Consider the following 12,264-nt stretch of genomic DNA (forward strand, 5'->3'; position numbering starts at 1 on the left):
AGCACATCAAGTGCAGAATGTATTGATCCCTTGTTTTCAGGTTAAATGTAGAGAAATATAAGTTCTTCTTAGTCTTCTGTTAGTCTAGTACAGTTTCTCTTCACTACCACTTACTTGTGAGTTCAGTACAGCACGAGGAAAAAACTTTGGTAAATAATCAAGCTGTAATATTCTCGTATGCCATAGTATCCCTTAAAGGTAGCTACCTTTCTCCCAGTTTATAGATATTCATTTGTTTAAATGAGAGGAACTTCCTCATTGAGAACCAGGTAGGATTCTTGCATGTCATGGAGAAATTGGAACACCAACGCAAGTTTTTAAGAGGGCACAGAGACTCAAGCGAAGATTTAGTTGCTTCCACAGATAAGGAGGCCAGTTGGGCTAATTAAAGGATGTTTACAAAAAGTACAATGCATTCCTTTGAACTACTTCAAACCAGTGAGGAGAACTCGCCACTAATTCGGAAACAATTTCACAAGGTGTTTAAGCTGATCTGAGATAATGGCTAGCCTGTCCTTGTTCTCCTTTCTTCAGCACCCTTGGCTACATGATCCTATTTCGTCCTTTACACCAGCTCTAGCAGTCATGCCCTTGGCCAGATGAGCAAGTGCTCCTGAAAAACCTGTGTTGTGTAGGCATGGGTTTTTGCTTTTTTTGGACAGGTTGGTGTGGAAAGCTAGTGCCATTGCAAGGAAGGGGATAGCAGTGGATGGTCATAGGTGGGAGAAGAGCAGGACAGTCTAGGTTGTCTTGAATTTCTCGTGAAAGCATAGCCAGGTTTTGTGAGTACCATGCTTGGTTCTGAACTAGATGGTACAGTATAACTGAAATGGTTAGAAACTTAAGAGTCTCTTTCTTTTCAGATATAAAACTTAACTTGTCTTAAAGTGTAAGACTTATCTAAAACTCTGTCCATAGACTTAATTAAGAAAATGTTTCTAAATTCAAGTAGTACACTGACAGTATTTTCAGACCCTGAAGCTGTTGAAGAATATTCTCTGCTGGTCTTAAATATGGCAACTGCCGTAAGTAGAATAGGCTAATTCAGCTATAAATGCTATTTTGTCCCTCTTCAGGGAAAAATATCCCATGCAGCTTGCTGACAAAGCCAAGTGAACACTGAAGTATCAGAATCCAACTACTTTTGCCTCTAGCTTAAGGAACTTAACTCTGAAGTTACAGGTGTGATAAATGCCACAAAACAGAATATTAGTGCAGTGTTACACATATTGTAAAAAGATCATATGATCATAGTTTGGTATCCAGCACTTCCAATTCTAGGATAAATTGTGGAACTGAAATGACTTTTTTGTTTTAATCTTTAAAAAAATATGAAACAGAAACAATCTTTTTTTCATTAAATAGTCTTTTTTTTTTTTTTTTTGCCAAAGGAAGACTTCACCTCCCACTTCCTTTGGATTTTGTTTTTTCTTGACATTCCCTTTCTGTGGATGGAGAACCAATCTCACAGTCACTTTCTCTCTAGTCTCCCACTCTGGACTTCCCTTCCTTCCTTACAGGCTTTTGTGTCATGCCGTGTTGTCCAGCCAGTTGTGATTAAATATGAGTTCCCTGTAGGCTATTAATATTACTGTGAATTATCTGTAGGTTTTCAATGGAAACTACAGTACAACTACAGGCTTGAACCTACAAATTAGAGTTGGAAACTGTGAACTCAGCATAGCCCATGTAGTTACTTCAGCTAGTTTAGCTTTACTCCATACAAATATGTGTTACCCTGTTCTTACAGTTCTAGCCAAAATCTTAAGGCTGTCTCTTCCCTGCAAGCCCTGCTCAATAATTTAAATACCGGTCTTGTCTCTCTCTTCTCCTCCTCTTCTCCATCCTGTGCACTTTCATTTTTGTCCATGTGTATGAAGCTTTTCATCTATTTTTCATTGGTAGAGGCTTAAAATCTCTGCAGACTCTTTTCTTGTTCAACTTTGTCACTGCTGCTGTAGCTTTCAGGGTTAGCCCGTCTGTTTGTGTGAACATTACAGAAGTGCCTCCTGGTCTTTTAGTCTTGGATGGGTCAGTTCCAGAGCACTTGAGTGATCAGGTTGTTGTCACTGTATAATTAAAGGGGAGAGAAACCAGATCCAGAGGACTGTCATCTGTTTCTTGCTACTACCTAGCAAAACAGCCCAGAACCTGTTGATCACTGGTCCTTGACAAGATCAACTAGACAAATTTTAACAGAAAATAGAGAAACTCCAAATCTGAGTCTGAAGCATGGGGAACTTGAAGAAACAGTCTCTTTTTACAGCTGAAGGCCATGCTTTAAGAGGATATGAATAACAACTGAGCCACTATGATCCCTTAAGGTGCAAAGTTGCCTCAAAGAGCACCTTCAGAGGGTACTGCTGCTACTGGCTAGATGAAAAGCAGGAGGATGAACATTGTGAAGAAGACAAGGCATGAGAGTGGATCTACAAGATTGCATTTTGGCCTTATCTCTCACTAAATCGTGGTCGCCCTTTCCTCCGGTTTGTAGAAGCTAATGAAACTGAACATACATGTATTCCTCAGAAGTCCACTGTACAGTCCGCCTGCTTAAAGGTCATGGAGATGCTTGGCACCTGTCATGGCAATAGTGGGCCGTTCTCTAAATTAGTGGGGTTTTTCTGTTGTGGTGAAACCTCAGGACCATTTGCTTATAGGTACTAAGTATTGTCTTTTCTCCCTGTAAAATAAGCAAGAGCAAAATTGTTTGGGATAGGTTAATGTTCAACTAAACACCATTTCACATAGTCTTCTACTCCACTGCTGGCAAGCAGTGCATCATTTAGATTGCAGTAGGAATTCCAACAGTAACGTGAAAAATGGAAATAGGCAGTTAAAGATGTGTAACCAACTTCCAGTTTCTCTCATCATCTTACTATGGACTATACAAACGAATTTTGCAATTGCTTTGGTGAAACTGTCGTCAGCTGGCCCTTTATTTGCTGCTTTTCCTCTTCCCACTCCTTTCCCAGAATCTCATGGTTGAAAGTGGAAACATGTTTCTTAATTCCAACTCTAGATTACACACTTTTAAAGTATTTTCCAAGTACTGTATAATGTAGTCAAATCAGTCTGATTTAGCAAAAAGGTGCATCCTTTCCTTTCAATTAAACAGATGTAGAAAGGAAAAAAATTACAAAGAAATATTTAAATGTATAGTTAGTGGAAAAAATTAGGTAACTGGTGGTTATGTAAAAGTTCTCATAACAAATTTCACATAAAGAAGATTATTTAATAGGAAGAAAAAAAAGCTTAAATTAAATCTTGAGTTCTTTTCCTCTTTGTTTCATGAAAACTGAGAGCATAACACTTACTGTCAGGAATTCTCCCTACTTAAAAAACAACACCAAACCCTCAAGTTTCTCTCTTAATTAGGTTACAGAGTGAGTAATTCTCTCCTGCTGCAATTACACAACAAAAAAAACCCCTTCATATTCAAACTGCTTGTTTGTTTTGCTGGCAGGCTTAAAACACTGTTTGTCAAACTTGGTACTTTTTCTTTTACATGTACACTCATGTAATAGCTCTCTTCCAGTTCCTAAAGAAATTTTCCTTGAACAAAAGCATGACTGTAAACCTGTGTACTTTGGTGGCAAAACATTTTGGAATTTTTGAGCTAAGAACTCTGTCTCTGCAAGTGAATTGCTGCAGTGTCTTCTAGTTTCTGAACTGGAGCGCTTAGAGAACGTATTTCGGCAGCTGGTAAAATAAAATAGCCTGTCCTTATGAATTTAAACCCAGAAACAAAACCAAAGCAAAACATCTCAATCTTATTGTAAAAACTTGGCAATATTGGCTAAAAAAAGGTTGATCTGGAAGCCTGAAAAATGTAATTAAATGAAAAAGGAAAATTCTTCGTGTTGAGTTGTAGCAGCTTTTCTTGGAAAACAGAGGTATTTGTCTGTTAGGTAGTCCATTTGTGCAAAACACAAGCTGGTGCTTAAATTAACCATGAGGATGTGATATTTCCACATGTGAAAATCTGGTGATCTGTTAGAGAAGATAGGATTGTATCAAATAGGTAATGGCTTTGCCACTCCATCATCCTGACACTGGGTATGCAATAGCAGAGATAAAGACAGGAAACATGGGCTTTGACTTATGTTAGTGGAATCTTGCCATGGTCTTGAGTGCAGCTGAAAATTGGCTCCAGATATGTGAACATACAGCAACGTCCTTTGATCCAAGTGAACTTTCTAAGTTCTTCAGTGTGGCCCTCTTCGTATGTGAAGGGCTGCAGTCCTGTTTCAGCTACTTCTGCCATCTGCATTCTGTCAAGCTCTAGCTCTCTTCCCAATCACTAGACCAAAGGAGGGGGAAGGACTTTTGAGGTGCAGTTGATTCAAAGGTATGTCGTCCTGCTTCATGGAAAAACTGTGCTTAAAGCTGAACAAGCATAGTGGTGTTTGGTTTTGTTAAGTTTTGCTGGTAAGATGGTAAGCATTTGCTGAAATACTTTGGTGCATTACCATCCTCAGTTGTTAAGGCTAAGTGTCGACAGACCTTAGGATTTCAGATGTCTTGAGGAAAAAATTCTTCTTTGCTCCATAGGGGGCTTTAAATTCCTGACAAACTGCTTTCTGTGACCATAGCAATTTTCTTAAAAGGAGTTCAGAGCTGGGGTATTACCAAGCACATACACAGTTTCAGTATGCACATCATGAGCTTTTGCACTGTGAATTGGCATCCCAAAGAAGAGGCCAGGATTTATCGCTGTTCAAACTGTTTCACTCCCGATGTCTCTTCTTCTAATGAAGTATATAGGAATAAGCTTATTTAAAACCCCTTTAAGTGACTTATCTGATAATGGTCTTAACAAGTGTCAACAGAAATCAAAGCAATCTCTCATCACTTGAAATTCTTTGAAATGTCTTTTGTTTTCAGTACAGCAGTTTGTTTATATCATGAGTAGTCTTTTCTACTTCAGTAATTGCACTTACCATCTAATTTACATATAGAGTGTCTATATGTAGTATTGTATATTACATGGAAGTTGGGGAAAATAAAAATTTAGTTTGCCTCTTTTTACCTTGCTTTAAACAAAAACCTGCCTTTTTTTTTTTTTTTTTGGCTTAAGGATTTTGCAGTTCTTACAGCAATGCCTTATTTAATCACTGTTGGTCTATTACTTGCTTAGGGAACCAAAGGAAGGGGGGATGAGGATGTAGAGTAAAATTACAAACTTGAGTTTCCCGAGGTCATTGTTCCTGCAAACATATATTCCTTAGCCGATTCTTCTTGTCAAAACTAAGTTACAGACCAGAATGTAATTGTCAGAGGTCTTGATGTCATCGTTGGCATGACTGCCAGTGTGGTGGGAATGAACTTGTAAGAGCAGGAATAGGTAATATGTCACACAGTGCAAGTTCAGAGGGCTATCCTTTGTACCTGAGTCACAGTTCCCATGTTAATAACTTAGTTATTTTCATGCAGAAATCTTCCAAAGTGCACAAAAGCTGTGTAAATAAATGCAACTTTAAAAATATAAATTCTCATTACCTTGAGATGCGGTCCATTCAGAGTGTTTGTATTTCCTGTTGATGTCTCTGCAGCTCTCTTGTTCCCTTTACCTGCATGAAAACTACTTGCATGAAATCTTTAACTCCTTAACTATGACAAAATCTGTATGCATTTTTGTCTTGTTCATTGTAAACACTAACCAGATTATAGTGTATAGAACAGGGCTGGTAGTTCAGGTGCAAGCCAGTGTTGTGGGGTGGTGGTGAAGGAGGGGACAGAAAAGGCAGCCTGCCCTCGATAACTATTCAGTCATGTGAGAGGAAAATACTTTTCTTAAGCATAATCTTGGTTCGGTGTGTGGTAACTCACCTTACTGATAAAAGGACTTTGAACTTGATACTTTAATAACTTCTGTATCTGGTGGGCAACTTCAGAGTCCTTCTGAAGTAGGCTTCTAGAGGAGCTAAATTTCTATAAACAGGATTTGGTAAGTGTGTGCATTGCATGCTACTTAGGAAATTTGAGTTTTGCATGTCTGGTAGCTTCCTCCATGCATGTTTAAAAATGATTTTTTTTTTTGATTTAACCACATGTATTTCTTGTTTTTGTTTTTTTTTTTTTTTGTTTTCCTTCCACCAACAGCTGGCTTACCCCTTGGTGTTCTAAACTTGGCCAAAATAAAACCGTATCAGAGAGGCTTTTTCTGTAATGATGACAGCATCAAGTATCCGTTCCATGACAGTACCATCACATCCACTGTCCTCTACACAGTGGGGTTCACCCTGCCCATTTTGTCTGTAAGTAGCTAATATATAGGGAGCTTTGGTGATGGGAATAAAATGTATGCCTTCCAAGAGTTCAGCATTGTGACTGTGAGTTTAGGACAGTCTATATAGGTAAAATCCCATATATGTATAGTTATATGCATGTGAAAGGTGCCATTGCTGATTTGTGTTTACACAGAAAATCTGGAACTAATCTCTAACTGCTAGGATTGCTAATCTCATTTGTTTTAGGAACAGAAAAAATAGAGATGAGGGTTTAAACTATATTAGTTAATCTCAGCTTTTATCACTGGGGAAAAATACTACAGGCTTCCAAAATGCTATGGAATAAATACATCTCCTGTTCAGAATGGGTTAGTCTGATAACTTTAATTTAACACTTGTGATGTTAAAACTGGCACTGTAGTGGAGTGCTCAAACCTATAACTAGTGACTGTTGCCTCCATATACTTTCTACAGAAAGTCTAATTTGAACTCAATGGGTTTTCTTAGGTTTGAAAAAATGTGATGACTCTTAAGCCCTTCAAAATGGGATACGGACGCTGAAAATCTAGATGCTTGTAGAAAAGAGGCTCAGTGTTTTCAAGACCACGTGATATTCACAAAGAACAATTTAACTCTTCAGTACATTTTTCTAACAATATTTTAAGCCTCATTGTATCCATTTTTAGTAAGGTTTGAGCTGGTTTAGAGAACCAAATTTAACTACTCAGAATAGTCTTGAACGTAAAACTACATCTTGCTGTTTCTGCCTGCAGTGGTTGACCAAACTGTATTAGACATGGCCATAATACTTGGTCTTCTGGTAAATACATATGCTAAATTAATCAGTAAGAAGTATATATTAAACTGGTTTAAGGATGGTAGCAGTCATTTAAAACAAGTAAACAGAAATCTGTGGAACCTCTACATGCATTACTCTAGTTTTCCCTTAAATGGTTATTTATTAAAGCTTACATTAGTTCTATGCAGTAAATAGAAATAACACAACAGTTATCATTAGTATAGTTTCTGTTTTGAGGAAAATAGTCTGAAGTTTGTCATCTTTACATGTACTGACATATATCTTCAGCCCAATTTAAGGAAAACGTATTTTCCAGTAGGGTTCATGTATACTTTAATTGATATGTGTACAGGTGAACTAGCAATTGCAGCTCTCTGCAATTTGGACTTCCAAAGAGGCATTTCAGTTGCAATTAGATAATCTGTTGAATTGCTTGGGGTTTTTTTTATCTTCCACTTTTAGATTTGAAAAAGCTGTTCCTGTAGTGGAAAGTCAATGGAGAGTGCATTTTTTTCTGGCTCTAAAGCAGTAGAGAAGTATCTGACTTAAAGCTAAGTTAAGTAAAAGTGTAAACATATAAGGAGTGGTGTGGACCACTATTGTAACTTTAACTGCCAAGATATCTAAAATTATTACTTAGAATTAGACTTGTCAGCAAATCCAGTCTATTATTTTCTATCTATTATTCTATCTATTATTTTCTTTTATGATACTTTTGTAGGATTCACACAGTGAATTTTTATTGCCGGTCTTTGTGCAAGGGATTGGAGTATATAATTGGAACAATCACTTCTGGTCTCCATGCTGGGAGTTTTTTTTTTTTTAAATAAAATTCTAAAGGACTTGTAGCTCTGTAGCAACAATACGGGCTATTCCGATGTGTTTTCTTCAGTCTGAACGCTTTACAAACCTTAAAGCAACACAGGTTTTCTGGAATCGAGTGAGAAAGTAATCACTGTAGTGTGTATATTACTGCTCTGTGTAGTTAATGTTAACCTAACTGTCTTAGTCTCAATTTTAGATTTGGAGATTTCCTTAGCCTTGTGCAAGAGGTGGAAAATCATTTATGGCTACTGAAAACTTGGAGCTGGGGTGAGCTGTAGAGCTAGGGGGTAGATCTTGGTTATTACAATTTACTGAATCAAAAGTGGGTTCCAGTTGAATGCTTTCTAGCTTCAAGCTTGCCTTTATTCAAAATGGACAGGGAAAGTTGATCCGTTTGGGAATCAGTCTGAACCTGACATTCGGACTGGTTTTTGTTTTAGACTGACTCAATGGAGGCTTGGAACTTCTTCCAAGGCAGCTTAAGCTTTTGGAAGTTGTACGTTCCAGAGTCAGTATCCTCAGCGGGGACACAGCTGGCTCATGAGAACTTATTGGGCAGTAACGGTGATTATCCCACATCTAGTCAAAAGTGATATCCTGACATGAGACTTTCCTGAAAGGAACATGCTTCTCAATGAAGGAATTGATGGTAAAAATTGGGTCTAATACTATGCAAAGAAGAGTTGATAAACTGCTAAGGGAAGCAAAAAATACCTGTAACATGAAAAAAAAAAAAAGTCAATTGAGTAGTGGAGTCATTCTAGCCTCATGAAATATAAGCAGAAATACTCAAAATAATATTGTGCACATGCCTATTGTTGCACTAACAGCTTGCTTGTCTTCAGAGCGTGGTAAGAAATGGCCTGAACACTTTGCTGTATAATAATAAAAGGTCTTGTCTAGTTCAGTTGTTGGGGTAGGCCCATAGTGGACTCTAAAACAACTTCAAAGGAAAAAAACAAACAAACAAACCTGCAGTAATGAGTAAGGAGTAGTTATTTCATTATTAAGAAATCTTTCTTTGCATAAAAGAAACTAGACTGCCTGAACATTGATTTGTCTTATGAACATTTCATGAAGATCTATAAAACATGTTAGAAACTCTCAGGGATCTTTAAAAATAATAAAAAAAGACACAGTTCCATTTATAGCTCTGAACACTTTTTGTTCCCATTGCCACCTTAGATCAGTAATGGTCTGTGTAAGAAATCTATGTTTATTTGTTTCCAAGTGCCACTTCATAGTATAATACTTTCCAATTTTCCAAATTGTTTTCTGTGCCTGGATGGGAAGCACAATTTTTGTATTAGAATTTTTAGAGACTTGGGGTCAAACAAGCCTTGGTATTGCTCTGGAAAAATGAATATCTTTAGATGTCTAGGCTGGTGTCTGGAGCAGCATGCATCCATGATGACTGACATTTCAAGAAGCCCAGAAGATCTTTCTGATACTTCTACCTTCCCAAGGAAGCAATTCTGAATAGTCTAAAAGCCATGACCAGTTAGGGAGTGATGTCTATAGATTGCAACTCTAGGAATACTCTGAAACATCTAAGATGATGTACTTGGTCTGGCATTTTTGGACTTTTGCTGTCTGCATGAGATCAGCTCTCTTCTAAGTATTAATGACTAATTAATATCACTGTCTTTCTCTTGCAGCAAGGTCCAACCATGCCTGTTTGCATGTGTCCTATTCAGTTAGTTTTTTCTGGTGACTTCACCCCCAAATCAATTTTCTCTTCCTCAAGTCATCTTGCTTCTTAGAACTGCTGCCTTTAGTGGCTCTTGTACATCTTACCTTAGATCTAAGGGTGGGTGCAGTTTGGGGAAGGAGAAGCACAGAACAAAGAACACCTCTCTGAAGCATCCTTCTTGCCAAAGGAGCAGAAGAACAGAGCAACTGAAGAGTTGCTGAGTTTTCATCTGCTCCCCATGCTACGTTCTAAGCAGGATTTCTGTAGTTCCCTGCCAAAACTTCTTGGCTGCTCTGTTCAGGAGCTGAAGCTGAACTCAACCTACTGGTGAGTTTCTATATGATGGCCTGATTTGTGAGAGGACAAGAGTTCAGTTCTTCTAACTCAGCCAAAATGCTGCACTGAGTTTCTGGGAAACAAAGTAGTTTACCGCAACTGTTGCTACTAATGCAAATGCTAATGTTCCTCGCAGGGAAGGTGTTCAGTAGTAAACAGAGTTCAGGGCCTGTAGGACTTAAATTCTTCACCTTGGACACATCCAAAAGATATTTAGGTGGTCAGGTCATGTTGTCTTCTACTTCAAAAAACAAAACCAAAATATTCTTGGTCTACTTTGGCAAAGGCTGATGTCTTCACTGTCACGATGCCTTCCCAAAAGGGACTTGGGTAGCTTTGCTCCTGTGCCACCATGCCACCTATTAGGCATGAGGCTTAATGTTTTCAGAAATGTCTCCTTCTACCATGTGTATCAATGTTCTGACTGTAACTTCCTACAGATTAGCATAATCATATTTTGGAGACAATCTCCTAATTTCTTTTCTGTCAAAAGAAACTAATCTTTTTAGCTATGTTTTGCAGGGAAACTTATTGAAAGCACCGATTTGATTAGCAACATAAACAATTACTGGGGTAATTTATATGTTTCTTGAGGGACAAATGTAGCTACTGCTGTGGTAGATACTGATAAAGCAGGGTCTGTAATGAAACCTATTGAAGACTGTTAGATTGGCAGACATGCACTTCATTTATTTGCAGCAGTGTCAAAGCATGGCTCACTGATAGTTTTGCAACTAATTGAAATTTAACTTCGTTTGACACTAGAGTGGAGTTTTGCATTCTTTAACTTAACTTTCAGGTTTCAAGTTGCTTTTTAAATGAGTAATGTTTGATCTTCATGTATTTTTTGGTCTGTTCATGGCACTGAAAAACTTCTTGGGCAATGCTGTTGAGCTTCATAATCTGGCATGAGTTCTACTTGATACTAACTGTTCTTCTTGTACAGATCAGTATCATCCCTGAATCCAAGCTAATTTGTGTTCGTTCAGACTCTGTTTAAAGCCATTATAACATAATAATAACAACCCATGTTTATACTATGTGAAGGGTTAATGTTCAGGGTGATGCCCTTTGGTAGAATTGATGAGTAATTCCTTGATTAGATCAGTGCTGTAGGGGACAGAGGCTGAGAAATAGCAGTTGCTGCATCCACCTTTGGTCCCACTTCTGCCCTGTCTACGGCGAGGGTGTTCTGGTGGGCTCGGTTTGAAATCAGTTGAGGAAAAATCTGAGGAGCAGCACTTCCAGTTTGGTACTTGTACAAATTGCTCTTACCAGATGCAGTTCATTTTAAGTAAATAAATTGCTTGTTAAATCTGTGGAATTGTTGTTGTACTTTTCTCAATACTTCAGGTACATTTGTTAATGCAGTAATGAAGAATACACAGTATATGAAACTGAATGAAATAGTTGGCAGCCTTACAGTGGAAGGAGCTCCAGACAAGGGCTTTTAAAATAAGTAAAGCTTGGACATAACTATGAGAAAGCCAAGCAGTCACAGTTGTTTGGAGATGTTTTTGAAGGTATTAGAGTAGATGAAAGGGTAAAATGGACTAAAGAGAAACATAGGGAGAGGGAGCTGCAACTTAAGAGTCTTGTCATTTAAGCCAAAAAAGTCTGTGGCATAGATTTTTGTTTGTCTCAAGTCTCATACCTAGTTACTAATGACTTGCTGTTAACAACTACGACTTAGACAAGAGACTCAAGGGGGTGGCAAAAAAGGGAACGGACTGCACCAGAAACCAGAGATGAGCAACAAGAAAAGTCAGTGAAAGGGGGGGGAAGTTCCTTTTTGTGCTGCTCCTCCGTTTCCCTTCCTCTGGCTCACCTCATTGTACCTCTTTCTGTTCTCCCTTGAGGAGTAAAATGGATTTTACTTATCTCTTCTTGAGAAAGCTGAAATACAAAATGCAGCAGTTGATCTTGGTGAACTGTGGACTGGTGGTATAAGCATATCTCTTGCTAGGTGTCCTCCTGAACTCTAAAGCTCCTTTTCAGAAATGGAAAGTAGTGTTGTTCTGATACTGAGGAGAAGCCAAAGTCTTAACCTAATCTGCTAAGAGCAGTACGATACCATAACCAGCTCCCACAGAATATGAGCAGTTATACAGAGTAATACTCAACTCAAAAGTTTTAACTGATTTAGGGGAATGTTAGTTTGAGTGTTCTGTCTTAATGTCTGCTGGAAGGAGACTTAAACCTCAGGACACTAAAACATTTTTTTTTTTAGTAAGAAGACTAGGTGTCATTTCTAGTTTAAAGCTAGCATGAAGCTGGCATTAGATAACAGCATGAAAGTGATGGTGGATTTTCTTGAAGGGCTGGGAAAAAAGATAGCAAAGTCTTTTAAATGTGTTTTGTTTCTAAACTCTGGAGAG

General features: G+C 38.0%; 1 protein-coding gene across 2 annotated transcripts in view; it reads left to right on the plus strand.

Annotated features, from left to right (window-relative positions):
• PLPP1 (phospholipid phosphatase 1) overlaps window positions 1-12,264 on the plus strand; it is a 67,489-nt gene that overhangs the window by 11,600 nt on the left and 43,625 nt on the right. The window contains exon 2 of one of the 2 annotated variants that reach the window (XM_063319335.1): window positions 6,106-6,260. The exons of the other annotated variant lie outside the window; for it this stretch is intronic. Within the exon in view, the coding sequence (XP_063175405.1) occupies window positions 6,106-6,260 (155 nt within the window). The remainder of the gene's footprint in view (window positions 1-6,105; window positions 6,261-12,264) is intronic. 2 annotated transcript variants of the gene reach the window in all.

Source organism: Chroicocephalus ridibundus, chromosome Z (genome assembly GCF_963924245.1).
Source record: "Chroicocephalus ridibundus chromosome Z, bChrRid1.1, whole genome shotgun sequence".
Lineage (NCBI taxonomy): Eukaryota > Metazoa > Chordata > Aves > Charadriiformes > Laridae > Chroicocephalus > Chroicocephalus ridibundus.